The following is a 24,661-nucleotide window of genomic DNA, read 5'->3' on the forward strand; positions in this document are numbered from 1 at the left end:
GTGTATATAACAGAGCACTGGCACAGCATTCTCAGAGAGGCACCTCCTGAAAGCTGCCTTGATGTGTGCCTGGGTGCCCTGTTCTGGGAGGCTCTGGTGGAGCAGGGATGGAAGCAGATGGACCGAGAGGTGCTTTCCAATGTCAGCTATCTTATGATTCTGTGATCTGTAATGATCTACTAAGAAATGAGATTAAGTTCCGATTATGTAGTACACTTTTAGTAAAACAGAAACAATTGCTTTCTCTTTTTCCCCCCTTCACTTCAGGTGTTCCTTCAGATGCAGATTCTTCTGCTGCCAGTAACAAGATTAGCGGCGCAAATAGTTTGAAGCCAAATCGCCCTTCCCTTGCTAAGATTCTCCTGTCGCTTGATGGGAACGTTGCCAAACAGCAGGCATTATCTCATATTCTGATGGCATTGCAAATCATGTATGCCAGGTAGGCGTTCAAGTATTCCTTTGTTTTAAAGAGCAATACATGTCATACTGTACCATGTTTCGCTGTCTCTTGAGTCAGCTGTAAATGGTTTTATGATTTGGACTTCTCAGGATACGGCCAAGCTTCGCTTAATTTTTCTTTTGATATTCATATTAGATTTCTTTAGAATAAGAAGCTTTCACTACCTGGGGAAAAACATTTATTCAGGCATGCTCAAGTACACTGTGTAATAGGGGTATAAATATGTCACGATAGGTGAAGTGGAAGAAGCAGCAGGGAACAGGGTTGAAAGAATAATAAAACTTTACCGTTCCTCGTTGATAGAGAACAGAATATTGCTGTTAAAATTCGTTTAGAGGAGAGCTCATGTAAAATAGTATGGCCTTAAGACACAATATTTAAGCATTTAACTTCGAGAATGGAGCTAAACTCTGCCTGTGGAAACCTTTGCTTATTTTACTAAGCCAAGCTGATGCCATTTTTTTTTTTTTTTTCTGAGTTCAACAAAGGAGTATAATTAGGCTTATATGAATCTGTCCTAAATGATTTCAGGGATGCAGTTGTTGGAGCACTGATGCCTGCAAGTATGATTGCACCAGTAGAATGTCCCTCTTCATCACCAGCCCCCCCATCAGATGCTACTTCTACAGGAAGCCCTGCAAGTGGAGATGAATGCATGCTTGTAGGAGATATAGAAGAGAGACTGAGCCCAAACCCGTGGCAGGACAGGAGAGGGGAGGTAGTGTCTAATGAATTTTTTTCAACACTGTTTAAGAGTAAAGCTAGAACTGTATAGTATTTAGTTTGATGGTAAAGTAGCGGAGATTAAAGAGTTGTTTTCATCCTCTAATTTATGGAGTGGATGCTTTATGTATGTCAGATTTGGAAAAACAAATTTTTCTGGAATCAGCTTTGAACTTTCAGCATGCAGTATGTCATAAAAATGCAATTATGATTTATAGTAGCATTTTAAAGTTAGTTTTAAAATGTTTATTATTTGATCAGATAGCAAAGTAATTTTGCAAGACTGATTAAAAATCTGGATTAAAAGACTATTCAGCAATTATTTAATGAAATATCATTGTAAACTTAGTTAACATAAGGTAGACAGAAGAGCGTAAATGGGTTTCCACTCTCTTGATTCTGAACTGCTAGTAGAATCATGAAGAAGAAAGGCTTGCTGCTGAAGATCTTTTCCTTCACATACTACTAATTTGACATGTATTTATGGGGTTGTCTTCTGCTTTGCAGACTCCACTGCAGACACTGATGTTTTACTGTGTATGTTTTGTAGTATGTGGATGTCATTGCTGACTTATCATGTTAGAAACATAAAATAGGAGCTAGAAAAACAGGGTATGAAACTGTTGTATCTGAATTTATGACTGTTTTTGAATTGCTACTGTCTTTGAACACAAACCCTTCTGAAAAATAAATACACTCCTAAAGGATTTGTTACACTCATTGCAGCCTTTGTTACTTTTGTTCGTGTTGGCTAGGTTGTTTCTTCAGAAGATGCTGTGACACCATCTGCTGTAACTCCCTCAGCTGCTGCTGCCTCTTCCCGTCCTTTTATTCCAGTCACAGATGATCCTGGAGCTGCCAGCATCATTGCAGAAACCATGACAAAAACCAAAGAAGTAATGTTGTTAATGCCTTCCTTAAGTCCTTATAGTGCTGTTACTGAACAGTTCTGCTGTTTTAGATCATTTGAAGTTACTCTATAAGTGATTGCATTTTTAAAGTACATTCAGAGACTGGGTGATTACTGCTACTTTTTTTTTCTTTTTTTCTGAAGCTGAAGGAATTCAATTTTGGAAAGCTTTTTCACTTGAGAAACTGTTTTAACAGTAGGTAAATTCTGAGGCCATGTAGTCCCAGAATTGCGAATTGTGTCTTAAACTACTTTCAGACTTCTTCAGACAAATTAGTACATTTGTATTCAATGAGATTCCTTTTTCATCTTCCCTGTCTAAATCTTTCTGCAATTTGTTTTGTAGGATGTAGAAAGCCAAAGTAAAGTGTCTGGCCCAGAACCTCAGTACTTGGATGAGTTTACTAGCCTATTGGTCCCAGATGACACGCGAGTCATGGTTGACCTGCTAAAGCTTGCTGTGTCCAACCGAGCAGGTGAAAAGGGAAGAGATGTTCTCTCAGCTGTTCTGTCTGGTATGGGCACAGCTTACCCACAGGTCAGATTTTGTTATCTTGCATTTTTAACTATGTCCTTTGTGTTTTTAGCTTACTGGAATATTTTCATTTATTTGTGGTATAGTTTGATGTACTGGGAAGATTAGTAAGCATGAAAATTACAGTTGAACTTAATGCATCTGAACCTTAATAACTGTAATGGAGATGCTTCATGAATATATTTATTTGAAACAAGTGTAAATATGTCTGATATTTATGCCATAATATGCATATATAATTTCATATATAAATCATATATCTGATTTATCATTCTGACAAACATGAAACTGAATCAAACAAGTTAAGAAATTAAGAAATATTTGCAAAATGTTCATGGGTGTGAGTTTTCCTTGGATAACTAACAAACTGTGAATGAATGTTGTAATACTGGCTACCAAAAGCTATACAACAGAATATGACAATCATAACTGTTGCATATAATATCTTCTTATGGGAATGAACTGAATGTTGTTTAATGTTTCTTTAATATTTTTTTAATGAGTAATGATGCATTTGCTTTACGATGCTGATATAACATATTTCACTTACGGCTCTGCACTGCTTCAAGTCTGCTTTGAAACATTGGAAGTGATTATGCAAAGCTCTTGTTTGTGTTTCTTTTTTTCACTAATCAAAAAGATAAATAATGACTTTGCTAAGAATTCTGAGGTTTTTTTTTTCAATTAATGATATAAATGACAAGACAGCTGTACTTTAAAAAATGAAATCTTAGGGCGTATCTGTTCTATTAAATCAGGATTGTGAGAGGCCACTCTAACAGATGCTGTAAGAGTAACAAAGTGGTATTTCAGTACCTATTAAACATCTTTTTTTCAAATCTTTAAATTCCTTGTGATGATCATATGGTCATTGATATATTGATATATGTATATCAATGACCATATGTATATCAATGATATTCTATTCTGGATTTGAGATGTAGTTGTATCCCTCCTACTCCAATTAAATACATGCATTTACATATCATTTTTTGAATTGTTCAGACGTTAACAAGTAAATTAAAAATTTCTTCTCCCTACTCAGTCAGAATCTTTTTGAAACTGCTCTTCAGAAATTAGTATAATTGGAGTTTTCTCTCTAAACAATGCATTTTAATGTTGCATATGGGTTATATACTTACATATTTCACTATTGGTTTATGTTTACAATTCAGTTTTTCTGCAATGGAAATCATCAGTTGCTTTGGCATTTACTTAATTTTTTTCATATTCTGAATGAATGTGTTAGTTTATGAATCAGAATACATTTTTTTTTTTTTGTTTTGCTTGGGGTTTTTTTTTTTTTGTTTTTACTTTCAAGTGTGAAAGAATGATAGTTGGCTCAGAGTTCCTGGACTAACCATGCACTGCTTTCATAAGCTTGATTCTTAGGTGTGTGACTGTTTTTCTTGATTTAGGTTGCTGATATGTTGTTGGAGCTGTGTGTTACTGAGTTAGAAGATGTGGCAACTGACTCACAGAGTGGCCGCCTCTCTTCGCAGCCAGTTGTGGTAGAAAGCAGCCATCCATATACTGATGATACATCATCTAGTGGCACAGTTAAAATACCAGGTATAGGATTCCTAGAGTTATATTACTAAAACTCAGGTACTTGCAAGCCTGCATATGTAAATTTTTTTTCTCAGCTTACAAAAACATGTATTGAACTTTTAAGGTCATATTATCTGTTCTATTGCTGTAATAAAATGTTTTTTAAAACACTTATATACTGCATGAACATCTCAGTCATGTGAAATACACATTTACCCAAGTTTGGGTCCTGTGACTGAATCCCGTACACTGTTTCTCTGCAGCTATGTATTACTGCTGTTTTCTGTTCATTTATGAAGCTGAGAATGACTGCAGTCATTTTCAGGGTCAGTAATTGAACGCTCATCATGTAGCCTTAATCATTAGCAGATACTTTTTTCCTTCTGTGCTGTATTTTCATCTAGTTCTTCCTCCAGTGCTGATACTTAAGCTCTCTGTTGCCTTTACCTTTTGATATTTGTCTTAACTGTAAATAAATATTTTTTTGCTATGGCAACTTCAATTGGGAATGTTCTGAACATAGTCTTCTGTATGCTAGCTCCGATTCACGTGAGCTGCCTGTAATGTAGGTCTTTCAAAGAGAAGTTAGAAGCAGTTTGTCATTAAACCAAAGCAAGTTCACATTTCTATTTTTATTAATAGCACTATGGCTTCCAAACAATTGCATTTGATTTCATGTGGATTTCGAAAATACTGCATTTGCTTGTGGGATTGATTGCTCTGTAGAAGTGTGTAAATTCTTTGTTGCTGTTTAGGTGCTGAGGGACTGAGAGTAGAATTTGATCGCCAGTGTTCTACAGAGCGGCGTCATGATCCACTCACCATCATGGATGGTGTCAACAGAATTGTTTCCGTCCGATCAGGTGCTTTTCAAAAGTGTCTTGTGTGATTTACTGTTAACCATTGAATAAATGTGCCACTGTGACATAGTCCTTGTGAGCAATGTGCCATTAAAAAGGAGGAGAAAGTACAAGCTGATGTCCCATTTTAAATCAAAAAGGAAAGATGATCTATATGCAGACATACATGAATGAACTTGAATATTTGAATTCATAGACTCTCAGACATATATGTTGTTATATTTTTCCTAAAAGCAGTTGGAATGTAAAAAAAAAAAAAAAAAAAAAAAAAAGTTTCTAGCGCTCACAGCCCATGTATGATTTTCTGCATAATCAAAGTTGAACAAATTGAAAAACAATTGGAAGAGGATACTTTTTTTTGCTACCCTTTGAGTTTTTCAAGTAATAGTTGCAGGAATTTGAGCTTTTATTTTATTTTATTTTATTTTTACAGTCAAGACAAATGTTCTTCTTCTGTTGAATGCCCAAAATAGAATCTAGGCTCTGTCTTTCTGTTTTCTGCTCTGGTCTATGTACCTGACTCTACATGAAATCTCCACATCTTTTATTCCATTGTCTATAATTTCATTTTTAAGCGCTGTTGCCTTTCTGTAGATGATAGAGGAGTATTTGAAATCTCATCAAATCTTAACCCTTTCCATCTGCGACATCGTGCAAGAATATAAGTATACCACCCATACTTAATGTTTTTCAGCACTTAATGTGACACACTATAATGTGAGCTTTTACTGTGAACGACTTTTTCCCCAACCTGTTTCAGATGCACATCTTCATGTGCTTTATTATTGAGCTGTTTTTTATTGGAAAAAGACCTAAAGCTTAATGCTTCAATATATTTTTGTTATATGAATAGATAATTTGAAGACAGGACAGTGGGACTGTAGTAAGAGCTCAATTGTCTTCTGAAAGTGGTATGAAAAGCACTGAAGACATACAATAGAAGTGGTAATTGAACTGTTTAAGAATTATGTTTTGGTTATGTAACATCATTATAGGTATGTACATGTGCTCCACATACACTTTTCTTTTGGAATATGTTTATGTGATGTTTGTAATATTAAAATAACCGTAGAGAGAAGTTGTTATTGCTGAGTAGATTGGATCGGCTTGGTCAGCGTACGTGAACATGTTCATATTACTTACTGTAACAGGTCGTGAGTGGTCAGATTGGTCTAGTGAGTTGCGAATTCCAGGGGATGAACTAAAGTGGAAGTTCATCAGTGATGGCTCTGTAAATGGATGGGGATGGCGATTCACTGTTTATCCTATCATGCCAGCTGCAGGTAAAGTAATATATCTCATTTATGGAAGGGTGAGAGTATTTTGCCAATGTAGTTTAAATATTTACATGCCAAAGGTTAATTGTTCATTTGTATTCATACTAAGAAAATGTTTTCTTTCATACATAGCAGGCATTTTCAACAGAGGTGGCTTGAGAGGTGCACATAGGGAAGAGAAAAATGTTTTGTAGTTGCTCTCATTTGTCTGTGAAGGGAGGTTACTTCGTGTGAGAGATATATACATACATATATATATATATGTATATATATACATATTTTCCCTAATGAATCCATGGTATTAGGTTAATTACATGGTGACTGGTGTGACTTGAGGGTACGGCTTAAAGCAAGAGGCAGAGTTAGTTCAGATTGGGTATTAGGGAGCAACTCTTCACTGAGATGAGAGTGGTCAAGCACTTTAACTGGCTTCTCAGGGAAGTGGTCATGACCCTAAATGTTTTGGTGTTCATGAAGTATTAGGATAATACTCTTAGATGGATTGTTTAACTCTTAAGCTCCCCTGTGTGGAGTTGGGAGTTGTCCTCAATGATCCTTGTGTGGATCCATTATAACCCCAATATTGTATGTAATTGTACATAATGAAAATGGCTCTTTCTTCCAGTTCCTTCAAAGGGAGGTGGAATGAACCAACTCGGATATAGACTGTAGACTGCTGTGTTTGTTCAGCAGATCCTGCTCTTATTTCTGTTCTAATTTCAGTAAAAGGGCATAAATTGTCAAATCTTCTTTACCTTTTCTTTTTATTTCTTTCAGGTCCCAAAGATCTTCTCTCAGATCGTTGCATTCTTTCATGTCCCTCAATGGATTTGGTTACGTGCTTGCTGGATTTTCGCTTGAATTTTGCTTCCAACAGGAGTATAGTTCCTCGCTTGGCAGCTTCTCTTGCAGCTTGTGCTCAACTGAGTGCCTTAGGTAGGTGTAAGTCCCAATTTTAAATCTACTTTTTTTGAAGTTAAGATTACTGTTGAAAGTAATTCCGAGTATTGTGTGCTTTTTGCTTCTTTAGCTGCTGGCCATAGAATGTGGGCTTTGCAGAGACTACGGAAGCTTCTCACAACAGAATTTGGCCAGTCTATTAACATCAACCGGATTCTTGGGGACAATGATGGAGAAGCACGACCTTTGGTAAGAGGGCACAGAAGCTCTCCTCTAACATTCTTCTCATTAAGATGTTTGTGAAGCATTAAAAATGTTGGCCTTTATTTACAAGGTTTTTATTGGCTACCACAAAATAGGAAATGTGCCAAATGAATAGCCTGCTTGAACATGTCTGCAAGTCTCTTTAAAGGGCTTTGTTTTAGAAGAAAAATTAAAGCTAATTCCAGTTTTGTATCCATATAATTTTGGAATTGTCAAAGATGACAGAAATACTTTTCTATTAGGAAATGAAGCATCAGTTCCATCCACTTTCAAAGCAAACTATGGTTTGGGAAGTTACTAATGATTTGTCATGGCCATCTAAGTAATTTCCTACTTCCTAACACAGTGTAATTTTCAACTGCTCTGATTTCTCTAGAGTTTTACAGGGAGTGCTTTAGCTGCTTTGGTTAAGGGTCTTCCAGAAGCATTGCAGCGACAGTTTGACTATGAAGACCCTATTGTGAGAGGTGGCAAACAACTACTCCACAGCCCTTTCTTTAAGGTAATGGGATACAGTCAGTAAAGAATTCATGAGTAAAATTTTTTGTGATTTTTGTTCATGAGTGTGTGTGACTAGTGCACCTCATCCCGATAGAAAAACTTCATTTAAAGGCTGCTCTTAATGGATTTTGAAAAATTAGTCTGAAGTCACTGAGATTAGTTGAGTAATGATAAAATCAGAATATTACTTCTAGAATGAGAACCAAATACGAAAATCAGGAATACCTAACTAGACTGAGGTAGGTAGTTAAGAACAATATCATGAAAGTATACTACACTACAGCTTCAGGTATACTTTTGACAATTGATATCTGAATTGTCCTAACAGGAATATTTATATATTTTTGACCTTTAAAATATCTTGCAGGTATTACTTACTTCCAGTAGGAGCAAATAAGAATATCATAAAAAGAGGAATCTTCTATTTTGAGCCATGTACTTCAAAGTACAGAGAAATATGCTGAGCAGGTCTAGAAAAGAGCAACAAGAATAAAAAGGCTTAAAAAAGCTTCCCCTATAGTAAATGTAAAAGGATTTATCTGTCTTAAAGAAAATAAGTTCTTAAAATATGTAGAAGGTTCTTCAGGGCAGAAGTAATCCATTATATACTGTCTTTGCCAGTAACACAGCGAATTACTTGATTTGTTTGGAGGAAGGATACTTAGTTTAGAAATAGAAGGTAAAATGTTCAGCATGTCATTTTTGAAACAGAAAAGGCAATTAATCTATTGTTTGTCACAAGTGTAATGTGAAAATTCCTGTATTAGAGGAGGAAAGTTAATCAGCTTGCATACACTTGATGCTGCCTCATCAGTGAGGATAATGTAGGTGGATGGCTCTTAATGTCCCCCACACTTTACATTTTCTGAGCCTGTTGATGCCCTACTGGTCTATGAGCTGTTCTGCTACATCAAATGTATGTTAGTTTTTATTACATACTTTTGTTGCAGCTCTGAAATCTGTTTTATCTGCAGGTTCTTGTGGCTCTTGCTTGTGATCTAGAGCTGGACACTCTCCCTTGCTGTGCTGAGACACACAAATGGGCCTGGTTCAGAAGATACTGTATGGCATCCAGGGTTGCTGTGGCCCTTGACAAAAGGACACCATTACCTCGCCTTTTCCTTGATGAGGTATTGCCAGAATATTTCAAATAGCTCATGGAACTTAGAAAAGCGCTGCATCTAAAAGACTGAGATTTGAATTAGTTTATGCCAGCTGCGATCAGAATGTGGTATATTTGGAATAACATTGTTTAATGCAAAATATTTTACAGGTGGCAAAGAAAATCCGAGAATTAATGGCAGATAATGAAAATATGGATGTTCTTCATGAATGCCATGATGTCTTTAAGAGAGAACAGGATGAACAGCTCGTTCAGTGGATGAATAGGTTACTTCTTTCAGCTATCATTTGTTTTGTTTTGTGATGCTTTGTTGTTGTACAAATGAACTTTTTTTGTTACCTTATTTAAGCTCATTTATAATGCTTTATTTTGAATGTTACACAGACGACCTGACGATTGGACGCTTTCAGCTGGAGGCAGTGGAACCATTTATGGTTGGGGTCATAATCACAGAGGACAACTTGGTGGAATTGAAGGGGCAAAAGTCAAGGTCCCAACTCCATGTGAAGCTCTTGCTACTCTTAGACCAGTGCAATTAATTGGTGGTGAGCAGACACTGTTTGCAGTGACTGCTGATGGAAAGGTAAGCGTACAATAAATGTTTGTTGGACTCCTTGTAAAAATTGCATCCTGTTGTGTGTTTTTCACCATTTACAAATATACATATTTTAAAGAAACTAATCCGTACCAATTCTGCCGTTACAACAGAGGAATTCAGTGAGCTGCAGCATTAAATACTTGAAACTAGTATTGCATATTTCAGTTCTTCATTGAAAACAGTTGTCAGATTTTGGAAAATAAAGAATACAAGTAACATACTCATAGACTCTTGTACAACATCACAGACAGTAAAATGTAATGGTGATGATTTCTCCCTGACAGGAGAGAGATGTAAATGGAATCTGAGTTTGTTCAGAGCTGACTTCTGAAAGTTAGATATTGCAATATCTAATTTGCAGATACTTGGATGATACTCAATGATGAGGATGGATCATTTAGTGTAATATATAGAGGGAAAAAAAAGGATTTGTGAACATGAAGATATCTTCATTTTGATACAAATGGCAGTTTTGTTTGAAGATACGGTACAGAATTTTAGCTGAACTTTCTTGTTGCAGTTACATTCATCTAGTGATATACTGTAACAGTTCTCTCCTGGACAGTCAGTATCATCCTTGTTTAATTTTTTACCAAGGGAAAAGGGACAGATTAATGACATTGCTTTTGACATAATTGTGTTGAGGTAAATTACTTTTGAATAGACAAAGAGGTTAAAAAGCAGTTCTGTAGATAAGGAATTGTGTGGGACAGAGTACAAAGAAGCATCCATGTTTGCGTGTGTCCCATGGAAGAAAGAAAACTAGAGTAGTAATGCTTGAAAGACACCTGCAGATGGTAGGTGGTTTTGTAATGTTATTGCACAAAGTTATATTTTCTTGATATTTTCACAACATCAGCATTAGGATTTAAAATAAAATGCATTAGTCATTGACAGCTCAAATTAACTTGAATGTAGCCGTAGTTTCATTCCTGACATAAGAGGTACTAACTTCCATGTGTTGTACTTTCAAGTATGGGTAATTGAGTGTTATGGGGGAAGGAAAACTAAATGCATAGGAGTATAGAATCCTTGGTTTATTGGGACAGGATTAGAAACTTAGAAAGTGTAAAACCTTCTATAACAAATTTAATTTTTATGGAGAATGTGTGCAAATAAGCTTATCAGTTATTATAAAACTTTAATGCAAGTTTGAAAATCTAATGTGGAATTTCATTTGTATGTTTATCATGCATTTTATTAAATGCTGATCTGATTTTTTTTTTTGGCAACGCAGATTGAAATTGGTCAAGAAATGTCTGTTTAATTTTTCCTTGATTAAGGTTAGATTGTATTGCTATGAAAGTAGTGTGGAAAATTCTTTTTCCAGAACATATTTATGTGCACCTGACCTGGTATATTGAAGCAGGCTAGTGTTAAATTCTTTGTGTGAAACTGAATAGTTGCAAGCTACAGCTTCCAAGTTTTGTCTGTTTGGGCTTGAAAATTCACCTGAATTGCAATGAGAAAGAGCTCCCTTGAGTGCAGAACAATTGATAAGCAAAATTAAGTCACGGTTACATTGATAAGTAGAATTATTCTCTTTCTTCCAAGACCAGCTTGTGGAGTTGGAAAAGTAAGATAGGTTTTGGAGACAGAAGACCTTCAAGTAGTAAAAAGCAGAAGGCTTTAAAGCTAAATGCAGACTGAAAGTCGTTATGAAAAATTTACTTGGATGTGTGTCAGATCATCTCTGAAAGCAAAAGAAGGTCATGTCTATATAGTAGAGATCATGCTAGTAGTAAAGGGGCCTTGAATGACAAGTGTCCTTTCTAAGGGAAAAAGAGATATGTGTGTTGGAGGAGTTGTTCTTACATTATATTTGTTTGCAGTGTAAGCTGTTTCTGCTTCAGGTTTGACAAAGAATTTGTTGCCTAAAGTTGGTCTCCACATCTGTATTGATCTTGAATATGACTTCTGCTTCAACTTGCTTGGCTTTGTCCTTAGACTACTGTTATATAGTGAGGACCAAAATGAAAGCTTGAGTACTCCTTCTACTTCCACACATTCAGGAGCTTCAGTATAGAACATGTACTGATGTTGCTTGCTTAAATTAAGTCTTTAAAACAATGCCACTTCTATTGTGAAAGGAAAAACCTCTTCCTGTTAGTACATACGTGTTCAAAATTTCCAAAGGATGATATAGAGGCTTTTCTGGTGGCCTTTGCATCAATTCTGTTCTAGTATACATTCATTAAGAATTCTTCTCTATAGCCATAGTGAATGTTCTTCAAGACATAAACAAAATTGAAGTTTATTTTTTATTCTAAAGCTGTATGCCACTGGATATGGAGCAGGTGGTAGGCTTGGAATTGGAGGAACAGAGTCAGTTTCTACTCCGACTTTACTGGAATCCATTCAACATGTGTTTATAAAGAAAGTTGCAGTGAACTCAGGAGGGAAGCACTGTTTGGCATTGTCTTCAGAGGGAGAAGTTTATTCTTGGGGTGAAGCAGAAGATGGTAAACTTGGCCATGGAAACCGAAGGTAATGCTTTGGTTTTTTTGAACTGTGAATGGATATTTATAATAGTTGAAACGTATTTGAAGTGTTATATGAATGCAGTCTGTATGTAGAAGTCAGTGGTAAGTAGTGATGTAGAAATGTATGTCTTCAAGTTGCAGAACTACAAAATTTTTGTCAGATAAAATTACTTGGATTTCTGTGACAAAATATTATCTTCTATCTTATCTGCTGATGCTGAAGACCGGAGGATTTCCTCTGGAATCTACACTGTGTGTATGTGGCACTTCAGGGAGGAAACAAAACTACCATTCTGCTTCTGATGTTCACTTGCAGTTACCTGTGTTAAAGAAGTTTTGTTGTTATAGACAGTAATCAGATATTAAAAAAAATAAAAAAGAAAGAAATGCTTAAGTCCATGGAGGAAATCAGTACATGTTATGCTAGAAATTTTGATAATGTATATTAAATTAGACTGATTTTCCAGGGTAAGTGCTTAACTCTTAAGCTTTAATGGAAATGTTTCTGTAGTTTCATTTAACCTGTTATGCTTTAGTAGTACAGGTAGTAAAATATTCCAGCTTCTATAAACCTCTAAAATTTTTTTCAATGAATAATTTAACATAAATCTTGACGATGTTAATGTAGAACAAAAGTAAACAGTGAAGTAGAATGTCCTCGTACTCATTTTGCAAAGCTCTTCATACATTGGTTTATGCGAGTTGTCTATTGCAAAAAGTGTGTCAAAAAGTGTTTTCATTTCAGCCCTTGTGATCGTCCTCGTGTAATTGAATCTCTGAGAGGTATAGAAGTGGTTGACATCGCTGCTGGTGGAGCACACAGTGCATGTATTACTGCTGCAGGAGACCTTTTTACGTGGGGAAAGGGAAGATATGGGCGCCTTGGGCACGGAGATAGCGAAGACCAGCTGAAGCCTAAACTGGTAAGAAACCTCTGGAATTCTGTGTGGTCTTTTATTCCAGTTCTTAACTTCTGATCTGTGACTTTCAGTATTTCTGCATTGTAAAAAAAAAAAAAAAAAAAAAAAAAATAGGAGGAAACAGTGGTTGCTTTAGAGAACAGAAATGGTTTGTGAGAATGCAGTAAAAGCGGAGTTGCAAAACTTTGCTAGAGATCACTAAGCAGCTTATAAGGAATTTGTTTTGGAGAGGACTTAACCCTCCCTGCCAAGCAAAACAGCAGCTCTAAAAGCCAAACAACAATACTGTGAGTGTAAAGGACATAACCTGTACCAACTGTAAATGGATTACATGCTGTGTTGCTTCCAGTTTGGGTGAGGGGTGGGAGGTATCTTGGAGAGGGATGAACTTGCCTGCAGCCTTCCACAGGAGTGCTTTGCTGAAGTAAAATTACTGAAAGTGATCAGATGTTTGCATTCCCCTGCCCCCAAAAGCAAGGTCTGCCTCACTTTGTTGTACAGCATTCTTCCATTTTCTTGATTAGAATGAAAATAACAAATCTGTAGATTAGTTTGAAGAATGTGAAATCCCATGCCGGTTTGGATGATGGATTGGGCTTTCTCAAATCCCTTATTTCAAGAAGGATGTGGATTAGGAGAATGCAGTTTGTGTGTCAGAATTCTTTTGCTTTGTGAATCTCAATTCCATACATTATCACTAGATGGCAGCATTTCAAAAGTCAAGATGTTGATTTAATTCAGAAAGCAGTGAAATTGTAAAATAGTAAAAGGCTATTTGAAAATAAGCAGTTTATTCAGGTGCTTAGTGTACACAAGAGTGAACCAGAGAACCTGAGCGCATAAATAGAATATAGCCTTTGGTAACCTTAAATGTTTTGTATGAGTTACTTTCCCTGTTTTTTTTTTTTTTTTTAAATTATTATTTTTTTTTAATTTATTTATTTATTTATTTATTTATTTTTTTTTAGGTTGAAAAAAAAAAAAAGTTCACCAAGTAAAAATAATAATTCAGTATGTGAAATATGTACTTATTTTATTGATTTGAAAAGAGTAAAGCCTTTTGACTTGAATTCATTTGCAAGATCCTGTTGTGTTTCAGACTTGTAGTTCCAGTGATGCTTCTCTCCAAGTTGGGTTTGACTTCTTTTCTGAAACTAAGTGACTGAGTCTTTATTGTAAACAAAAACTGGTGATTGCTTTACAGGTGGAAGCTCTTCAGGGATATCGTGTGATTGACATAGCCTGTGGCAGTGGAGATGCACAGACATTGTGCCTGACTGATGATGACACAGTCTGGTCTTGGGGTGATGGAGATTATGGAAAACTTGGGAGAGGAGGCAGTGATGGCTGTAAAGTGCCAATGAAGGTATTTGAATACATATTTTCAATTGTTTTATAAACCATAATGTTAATAGAAATTAGTGAAGACATACATTAATATGAGAAAACTTCCACCCACCGTGGGACATCAGGATCCTTTTGATGTTAATAATGAGCTTTGTAGGATACAGTGACTGGTCTTCAATTTTTATGCAGAATAAAAGTTGGTTTTATGATTTTGTTATTTAGAGATCATTTCTGATTCCAGAAGTAGTTGTTGCTTTAATGTTATTTCCCTTTGAAAGGTTAGAAATTTCCCAAGGAATCTTCATATTTCAAACAAAATCCATATAGCCAACTAATTTGAATAACAGCAGTTGTTATGGAGATGAGCACTGTTTGAGAATAACGTGTAATTACATCAGTGTCATTGTGCACACCTATGCAGAGTGGATTTTATATTTTTAATCCAGAGTTGCACCTCTTTATATGGATGCAGGTGTCTCCATTCCCTTTCTTAAAAGACAGAGTCTACTGGTCTGTTCCAAGTAGGGGTGTTTTTTATTTATTTATTGCATGGTGTAACACAATTTGAACATAGATTATTGGTCTTGTTGATGATCAATCCATAGGATTGATGATAAAATGATGTAAGGGCACATACAGAATGAGTAGGAACTGCGTATTGCAGGTTTAAGTACTTTTATGAAGGCAGCAGACTCACATCTGTGTCAGAGGAGCTGACGATAAGTAATGTTCAGTAGCTGGTGACAGAGCCTTACTATTTCTACTAAGGAGATGTTGCTCCAGGTAAAATACTAGTTAAGATCTTATATGGTTTTCCAAATCTGAGTTTCTTTTTAGGGTTTAAGTAGTAAGTAGTAGAAAGATGAAAGGACTGCAATTCTGTTAAATGATCTACATAAGCACTTTAATTCATAAGCTTGCGTATAAGTACTGCAAGACTTAGACAATTTATTGTACTGAAGATATGCCTAAACACAGGATGGTTGATGAAGCTATTGTCTCCCTAATTGATTGTTATTTTACTTGCTATTATTTTCCTAGATTGATTCTCTCACAGGCCTTGGAGTGGTTAAAGTAGAATGTGGATCACAGTTTTCTGTGGCTCTTACCAAATCTGGAGCAGTATATACCTGGTAAGTATTTTATATTAGTTATTTGGACAGCGTTAAACGCAACCTTCTTTGCAACAAGTATTACTATTATGCTACCTTCGCTGCTTTGATTTTTCTCCCACATGGAAAGCTCTTTTGAGTTTCTCTGTTTTGATTAGTAATAAAATCTAGTGGTTTGAGGAACATACTGTAGTGCTATTTGAATGACAAACTAAGGTATTTTGTCGTGAAGATGTAAACACAGACTTCGTGCTCAAGACATTGACTACTGTAAAATGCAAGAGTTCAAAGGAGATCACTAAAAATGTAAGCTCAGTGTCATGCAGTTTGGAAGATTGACAGCATAAATAGCATTTTCATATATTATCAAAATCTTTCTTATCTAAGAATTTGTATGTCTAGTTTGTTGTTTTAATCTTCCTGTGCAATTCTGGTAGTTTAAACAACTACCAGACTGAAGTGTTTAGAAAAGCAAAACAAAATACCTTCCAAACACTGACTCCAAGCAATATCCTCAAACTATGAGGTTACGATCTCTGAGGTTGGTACTGATTTTGCCACTGATGGATGCCTAATCTTCGAGTCTTACTCTTTTAAGAGAAACAAACAAAAAAAACCCCAACAAAACACATGTGAATGTGGTGAAAGGACCTATGAAGAGCAAGCTGGAGCCATATATTAAGTATTTTTATTGTAACAGCAGAGTCACATCCATGTCATATGAACTAGGGATTATTCATTTTGAATAATTGGAGTCAGAGCTGTACTGTTTCTGCTAAATATCAAATATTTTTGCCTGACTATTTATAACTACTTCTGCTGGAAGGCCAAACACATGACATGTTCCATGTTTCCATTCTTTCTAATATTAAAACTCAGTTTTGAAATGTGCTGTCTTCTCTGTGCAGGGGCAAAGGAGATTATCATCGCCTCGGCCATGGATCTGATGACCATGTTAGAAGACCACGACAAGTGCAGGGGCTGCAAGGAAAGAAAGTCATTGCAATTGCTACTGGGTCTTTACACTGTGTTTGCTGCACTGAAGATGGTATAAAAATTAAATACGTTACTTAGTACTGAATTTGGAGAGGGAATAAAAAAAGGAAAATTTATGTTGAGTATTGGTAGGCTGTCCTTGCTAAAAATGCTGATCCTCTGTGTGCATCTATGTATTGGGTTTACAGAAGTTGCATATTTCTTGAGCACGAAGTATGTCATTGATTTACAGTAATAACTTAAAAACAACTGAAGGTTTTGAATTAATAAAAATTACGAGTTAAGTTTCATAAATGCTGATGGTAGAAGTAAAACATAGAGCTCAAAAAGTAATTACGAGTTGATCAAGGAATAGAATTAATGGATTTAGCTTTTTTTATAGGGTTGTTTGAACTGCCTGGGGTGTTTTAACTTGATAAATGAAGCATTGCACAAACAATATTGCTTTTTCTAAAGTAGATTGAGGTACTGAATATTTCCAAATTTAAGTAACAGGTCTGCAGAGCTGTTTTGTAGATGCTAGTGAAATAGGATATAGCTGCAGAAAATGAATGCTCTGAATCAAAGTTGCTTTTTAAAGAAGTATTTTCCAATTTTACAACACTAAACACCCATTTTAATGTCCACTCTAATAACATAAGCTATTGCAGACTCTCTTTTGCAAAATGATGTCTTTTCTAATTCTTTTTTTTTTTTAGCTTTTTTTTTTTTTTAATTTATTTTTGCTGTGGAACTGTGAAGTACAGACTGTTTCTGGTGTATCTGTTGTTATCCTTCTGCACCACCATTTCCTACTGTTCTGCAATAGAACTTTATTATATAAACTGTGAGGAAATTGACGCATTTAATACAAGCTGCTGTACAGCCTTAACTGTGTCATTCACTTTTACCTGCAGGATGTCAGGACAGCTGTCAGTTCTAGAAATCTTAATTACTATCCATGGTCTCAATTGGTTAAATGATTTCTAAGTGCTTAGTTAAAGCAAACAAACAAATTTCTATCTTCAGAAGTAATTTTTTTTTTTCTTGGTTTAGGGGAGGTGTATACCTGGGGAGATAATGATGAAGGACAGCTTGGAGATGGAACAACTAATGCCATCCAAAGACCACGTTTGGTTGCAGCACTCCAGGGTAAAAAGATCAACAGAGTTGCCTGTGGCTCAGCACATACTTTAGCTTGGTCAACCAGTAAACCTGCTAATGCTGGCAAGCTTCCAACACAGGTGATATTTTTGGCTTACTGCATTCAGTTTTTTAATGTACTAATGTTTGCTGCTGATCTTTCAGCAGACATTTCCTTTCTAAATCTCTGTATCAGTGTAGTGTGCTTTCATTCAGCTTGGACAAAGTGTTCTGCTTCTGCATTTCCAAAGATAGATTTTTTTTTTTTTTTTTTTTTTTTTTTTCCCCAAGTGAAAAGGATTCTTCAGTCAGTTGTTAATCCAATACTGAAGAGTAAACTGGAAGGAATTTTAATTCTGTATTCCACCTCTTCCACGTGAATTCAACATTGCTTGCTTTGCATTGAGAATGTTTTTTGAACATTCAGTTTTTCAGCTATAATAATGGTGCATAATGCCTAGGTGGAGTGGTGGCAAGATGTAAAATGTTTATTTATGGATAAAGAGAATAGTAAAATTTGAAGTAAGAATAGTGTAACTGTCATATTTTAATGCTTGCAGGTGCTTTCAGTTTAGATGTACACTGTACATATCTTTTAGACACAACTGGATTCCATATTGTTTGTGAATAAGCAATTCTGATAAGCAAAACTGTGAATAAGCAATTCCTGAATTTCTGATACAAATTTGCCTACCAATCTTAAGTTGTTGTTCTATTTAATAAAATAAAAGATAGAATAATCCTAAATTATTGGATATAATTACATTATTATAGGTTCCTATGGAGTACAATCATCTACAGGAAATACCCATCATTTCATTGAGAAACAGGCTTCTACTGCTGCATCACATTTCAGAACTCTTTTGTCCTTGTATTCCAATGTTTGACCTTGAAGGAAGACTCGATGAAACTGGCCAAGGACCATCAGTTGGTTTTGACACACTACGGGGAATACTGATATCACAGGGAAAGGTATTTATCTGAATAGATTTTTAAAGGAGATATTTGTAATTATACTGTTTAAATGTGCTGCTTAAACTGTTTCTGAAGAAAACCGAACTTTTATCTTAATTTGTTCAGTATGTTGTATGTTAGAACGTATGCGTTCTGGTTATGCACATATCTTTCTTCATGAATGTGTTCTCTTTATTAGATTTTCCTCTGCTTTTTTTTGGACTGTGTATTAGTTTTAAAAATAACTGTATATCGTAGCTCTTACATTTGTGTTATAGCCAAATTCTTTTAGAATAATCACTGTGTTATTCTAGGGAAAAAAAACCAAAAACCAAAAAACAAGAAGAAATATTTCATATAGTCATTGTCTCAATTTCGTATTTCAATTGCAATAATCAGATGATACAGTACTTGATCTAAAGCAAGTTCTGTGGCTTTAAATGATGTTAAAAGAAAGGATACCTAGGAAACCAATTTCAAATGAATAAAGAAGCATGGCATATCACAGCAGTATGGAAAGTCAGTCATGAAGTCTAGATATTTAAGATTCTTGAAGGATGCAACATTATTTCAAAACTTCAGTTATGGAAAGCCTTTAAAAAAAATGACTGGCCTTCTACATGATCACTAGCTTTGGATCTGAATTTTATCACTGTCCTAGTAACTTGTCTAATCTAACAAAAAGTGATAGCCATATGTAAACAGACAAAATTTGCTAGCTGGTCTGATTGAAACTAGAAGCAATTTTTTTTTTTTTTTTGCATTACTGCTCTGTATTCTTAAGTAAGACACATGACCTACTATTAGACTCTTCAGAATGCACTGTCTCGCAGTCTCTCTAGACCCCAGTAAAATTGTGGTAGAGAAATCTGGCTGAATATATGCTTCATGGGCCAAGATAACACTACAGTTTTTCATCAAAAGAGTCAAAGAGAAGTCCATTCTATTCGTGATACTTGTGCATCTTAATGCTATTAATGGGAGTCTTTAGGTAATTTTAATACCGGAATTTGTGTGTAGGAAGAATATCCAATGCTTTACAGTGTGCAAAACAGTTGTTGAAAGATTTCAGATACAAGATAAAACGTGGTATCAGGCATATTTTATGCCAAAAACAATCATCAGGGATGCCAGAAATTGTAAATGTTGTATTTGCTATTGTAGAAACATGGTATGATATATTGCATGACAACAATACTGCAACTAAGGGCTACCAACTTTTTAGATGGGATAGGTAGAGCAAGAAGGGAGGGGAATTGACCTCCATGTTAATAAGCAAATAGGCTGTAAAGAGCTCTAAGCCCCTGAGAAACAGCCATGACCTGTTTGAGACCTTGTGGGTTAAAATTGCTGGCTGGACCAATGAAGGAGATCTGGTTGTTGGGATCTGCTACAGGCTGCCTGACTGGGGGGAGCCTGTGGATAAGACCTCCTTGCTTCAGCTACAAGAGGCATCTTGACCTCATTTAATGGGGGATATTAAAAAACAGAAACCAAACAAACTTAAAATGTTTTTAAACCTTTCTTGAAACTGATAATGTAAAATTGGATTCAAATATTTAGTGAGAGAAATATAGATAATTAAATTTGCACAAAAAAAAAATTGTGAGTTTCTTTGTTTATTTCTGTCCTTCCTTGACAGGATGATCTTCCCTTTGATTTTTTTGATTGTTTTTCTCCAACTTTTAATTACATTCACATTAGTGCAGCATAAGTTAATTTACACTCAGTAGCATATTGGTAGTCTAGTAATAACTGAATCTGGATGCAGTAAAACTTTTCAGGCCGCTATTTTGTGTGATCCAGGAGAGATTTTCTTCTTTAGTTTTTAGTATTCCAGGTGTTTCAAGTGTGAATTGTATTAGCTCAAACTAACATGCTCCTTAAGTAACATCTCACAATTTTATATTCTGTTGCTCTTGTTTATTTTTGAGCATTTCAAAAGTAGTTGATGCTTGTTTCCATGTCTTCTAAAGAAAGTGTCAAGGGCTTTATGCCTTTTCCAGTGTTTGGTGATGTACTTGGAGGAAAACTGCTTAAGAATATTACTATAGCATCAGCTTCTCTGTTCCGTTGAAGAGGTTTTTTTGTTTGCTTTTTCCTTAATTGAACTAAGAATACATTTACCTGTCAAATATATGCAGTATTCTTATTTGATTGCAATCTTACCACTTAATTTTTTGTATTTGCCTTTATTAGGAGGCAGCTTTCCGAAAGGTTGTACAAGCAACTATGGTGAGAGATCGTCAGCATGGGCCAGTTGTTGAGCTCAATAGGATACAGGTATCTGAAGTTGAAGATTTTATTTTAGTACATATGTTTAGTTACCCGTGCTTAATGTTCTTCAGGTCCTTTCATGTTTCAGCTGTTTGGTGTCTGAGTACTGAGGAGTTGGGTTTATGTTGGCAGATACAACAACAATGAAGCTTGTTTTCTTTTCAGTATGTTTTCACCCAGACTATAGATGTGTGTGTGGCGGGAGGAGGGAACAGTTGAAATAAGTGTATGATTTGGACTGTAATGAGCAAAGTATGTCCTTGCTTGACAAAGAATGGCTTTTTCAAAATACACTGTATTAGATGATTTTAGAGAGCAGAGATTCTGATGCCTTTCTTACCTTCCAAGATGATCACATGAATTACTCCACTGTTGCTTTCAGAACAGAGGACATAAAGGGTTATGAGGAGAACAGGAAGAAGGCACTTTGGTATGATTAAGAATCAGGCTGATAAACTCTCAGCCTGGTCACTGCATGTGATCATATCGATTGCAGAACTGTTTGATATAAAAGGGCTTTTTCTTGTCACTGACATTAGAAAATGTAATGTTGTGCCTTAGGCCAGATAAGGGTTTTTTTTTTTGTGGTTTTTTTTTTTTTTTTTTTGGTCCATAGTTGTTTTTGTAATATAGAATACTAAAACGTTTGTTTTTGTTTGAATGGACTGATGTTTGGTATTACAGAATCCTTATGTGTTTCTTTCCTTTAGTCGTGTGGTTTTTCTCATTTTTTGAAATATACTTTAGGAAGTAAGAAAACTTACTCTTTGTTAAAGTTAGAGTTGAGAAGCTGCAAAACCTTTGAATAATGAGTTATTTCTCAGTGAAATACCTTCTGTTTGGGCTGGATTATACTTTCTGCTCATTTGCCATTTTCCACAGGCTCTTAAAACTTCTGCTAATGTTATGTGATTAAAATGCGTTGCTTTAATACATACCCTGCGAAGCTAGAGGCAGTGCCAGAAATCTTCTCACTATTTGTCTTTTTATTTTTATTTTTTGGGGGGGAATTCAAAATAAGCAGTGCAAATATTTAGCTTTAAGCTGAAAACAAGTGATTGGGTTTTGGGCTTGTTTCCTAGTGTTCTTCTACTGTTGTGTTAACTATTAAAGATGGGCTTCTCTTGTATTCCTGTTCATTAATTCAGTCTGTCTTTAAATTTAGAAAAAAACTGGTAGCATCGAGGCTTCAATTTTCATAGCTTCCTTAGGAAATGAGATATTTCTGTAACACAAGTCTTTCCAAGATTTAGTCAAGACTAAGAAAGACTGTGCTTGTAATCTGCCCTGCTTATATAGTACAAAATGTGGATTATAATCTCTTGAGTTAGGTTTTGCAGAGAATGAAACTGCTGAATGAAAGATCTGTTTGAATGAAATTATTTGATCCTTTAAGTAGTGATTCAAAGCTGCTTTATGGAGTGTGAAACAGAGTTTTCAACGTAATTGTAGATGGGAGTTCAACTGCAGTAAGACTTGAAAATTCCTTTGCTGTCAAAAGATACTTCTTAGAGTTTGTAAATTATGTGGTGCAGTCAGTTAACTACTTCTTCCTCTGTGTAAAATAAATGAATGGAATTTTAATTTAAAGTTGTTGTGCAGATACTGACTTGTTCTTTAAAATACATAGGTTGCTCCAAAAGCAGTGCCTATTTATTTCCGTGGAAGCTACAACAGCTACAAAAAACACTGTTTAATAGAGAAAATTCTCAACACAAAACATGGTTTTCAAGAGTCACCACCATTAGCTGTGCGTTTTTGTCAGTGATGGACAAGAGCCTTCATGCTGCACTTGTAAAAATCTGCACCAGTGGAGGTGACAGCTGTGCATACCCTTCTGGAACATGGCTTATCTTCCTCATCTCTCATGCCACTGCTGAAATAAAGCACCATAAAGCACCACCCACCGCCTCACTATGCTCACATCCACTTTCTGATCTCTGTAGATGTTCAGCAAGCATCAATGAATGTCAGTAGATGCCATTTTTTCCACATGAAGGAGTTCAGTAACACACCTTTGCTTCATATGCACTTCCATGTGAAGGCCGCATTTGGAGTCTCCATTTGGAGCTTCACATGCCCCTCTGCTGCCATTGTTGCACAGCAACAAAATGTAACAGAACATTGGTGAGAAGGTTCAACCTCCACTGCTCTGCCACCAACACCCGCCTCATCCATGGGCTAGCATAATAAAATAGGATGCATTACTTTTGGAGCATGCCTTGTATTTTGTGATCTTTCCTCTTTTTAGTAGGCAAAGAAATTTTAGTTATTAAGGAGAACAAGTACTCCTGGTTCAGTGTCTTCTGCTTTCTTAGGAGGAATGTTGTGCTTCTGGGTATGTTAAGTTATACAAGATATGAATCGATGAATGTTTTCTTCTTTTGCAAGTGCTACGCTTCAGTTTAAATGGCATTCCTCCTTTCTGGTTATTGCCTTGTCCCTTAGCCAAGTCTGCTTTTAAAGAACACATAAACTTTCTTTTTCCTGCATTGAACAAACTAAGCTTTTTTGTGTGTCTGTTTTTGTGGAGTGGTCTTTCAGTGCTTATCTTTTGATAGTGTATTTTTCCGCTGCCGTTTCAGTTTGAGCATAGTTAACTGAAACCTCAGTGTACAGATGATGACTGTGCTCTTGGAATTATCATGCTGATGCTTCTTGTCTGCTTTTGGGAATTGATTTCATGACATATCCTTAAACTGTGTTTCTTTTCTTCATAGATGTGTTCTGTGTTAACAGAACCTTCTTCTCTTTCTTAGCTGATTTCAGCTAGCAAACTGTCATAAGCGTTTCATGAGCGTTTTTATTAGTCCCTAAGTGTGTGGCTTGACATAATGCATTTCTACCAGGCTGAAACTGGAGATAGTCCCATAGGATGACTGATATTTCTCTAGTTCTAGAAGGATGTTTAGGGCAAATAGAAGGTCTTTTTATTCAGACTTGGAGAAAAAACTTAAATTTTGATCTTCATTATTTGAAGATGCTGTAGCCAGATAACAGATGTATTTAAGTGCCTTCCTTCTTGTTGCAGTGACTGTGTTCACAATAACTGATTGTTTACTGAGGCACATCTTTGAACTTGATTCCTCTGCCCATTGCTGTATGCTGCTAGCGAGCTGCTGCATTTCTCTCTGGTCCAGGAAAAGTTGGTTTCCATAGGCTAGTATCTTCTGATGGCAGACTGTTTTGCAGAAGCTCTTTTGGGGCTCTAGTCAGCATATTTTGTGCTAAAAAGCTACCTAGACAGCAAGAATGCTAGAACTGTATTTCAAAAATATTTATGTTGCATAATCTGTGTTTAGTGAAACATACTAAATAAGGATTGTATCTGAAACTGGTTATTCTATTCAGAATATTCTATTCAGACTGGATTCCACAGGTTGCTTACTTTATCTCTAAAGGACGTAATTTGGAACCAGGAGCAAAGCTTCATGTTCTAGACCTCTACAATGAAAAGTTAAAACACCAGTGCTGAAATGTGGCCTAAACAAATTTGTTTGAATTTTGCCATTTTTTACTGAAGAGTTCTGCTCTTTGCTAATAACCTGATATATTTTAATATGGGCATCTGTCTGTGTTGGCACAGCAAAATATCATAGTGCTAACAGAAGTGTCAATATTCCCTTGTCACCTTCTTACACTATTTTGTTAAAGTTGAGTTTTAACTATTTGAGCATCTGTGTGATCAGATTTAAATGCAAACCTTGTGTTGCTAGTGAACAATTGCTAAATAAAATGTACAATAGGA

The 24,661-nt window shown here is 35.7% G+C and overlaps 1 protein-coding gene across 4 annotated transcripts in view; it reads left to right on the plus strand.

Moving 5' to 3' along the window:
* HERC2 (HECT and RLD domain containing E3 ubiquitin protein ligase 2) overlaps nt 1-24,661 on the plus strand; it is a 102,328-nt gene that overhangs the window by 68,753 nt on the left and 8,914 nt on the right. For 3 of the 4 annotated variants that reach the window (XM_052664796.1, XM_052664795.1, XM_052664797.1), the window contains exons 66-86: nt 268-439; nt 992-1,178; nt 1,939-2,079; nt 2,440-2,631; nt 4,047-4,200; nt 4,935-5,042; nt 6,191-6,322; nt 7,094-7,252; nt 7,347-7,465; nt 7,857-7,982; nt 8,956-9,111; nt 9,255-9,370; nt 9,489-9,687; nt 11,975-12,189; nt 12,931-13,108; nt 14,310-14,471; nt 15,494-15,585; nt 16,473-16,612; nt 17,596-17,783; nt 18,457-18,654; nt 20,836-20,919. In XM_052664796.1, coding sequence (XP_052520756.1) covers nt 268-439; nt 992-1,178; nt 1,939-2,079; nt 2,440-2,631; nt 4,047-4,200; nt 4,935-5,042; nt 6,191-6,322; nt 7,094-7,252; nt 7,347-7,465; nt 7,857-7,982; nt 8,956-9,111; nt 9,255-9,370; nt 9,489-9,687; nt 11,975-12,189; nt 12,931-13,108; nt 14,310-14,471; nt 15,494-15,585; nt 16,473-16,612; nt 17,596-17,783; nt 18,457-18,654; nt 20,836-20,919 — 3,218 coding nt within the window. The remainder of the gene's footprint in view (nt 1-267; nt 440-991; nt 1,179-1,938; nt 2,080-2,439; nt 2,632-4,046; nt 4,201-4,934; nt 5,043-6,190; nt 6,323-7,093; nt 7,253-7,346; nt 7,466-7,856; nt 7,983-8,955; nt 9,112-9,254; nt 9,371-9,488; nt 9,688-11,974; nt 12,190-12,930; nt 13,109-14,309; nt 14,472-15,493; nt 15,586-16,472; nt 16,613-17,595; nt 17,784-18,456; nt 18,655-20,835; nt 20,920-24,661) is intronic. The other variant, XM_052664798.1, reaches the window with a different exon arrangement.

This window comes from Tympanuchus pallidicinctus, unplaced genomic scaffold, assembly GCF_026119805.1.
Source record: "Tympanuchus pallidicinctus isolate F22 unplaced genomic scaffold, pur_lepc_1.0 scaffold6, whole genome shotgun sequence".
NCBI lineage: Eukaryota > Metazoa > Chordata > Aves > Galliformes > Phasianidae > Tympanuchus > Tympanuchus pallidicinctus.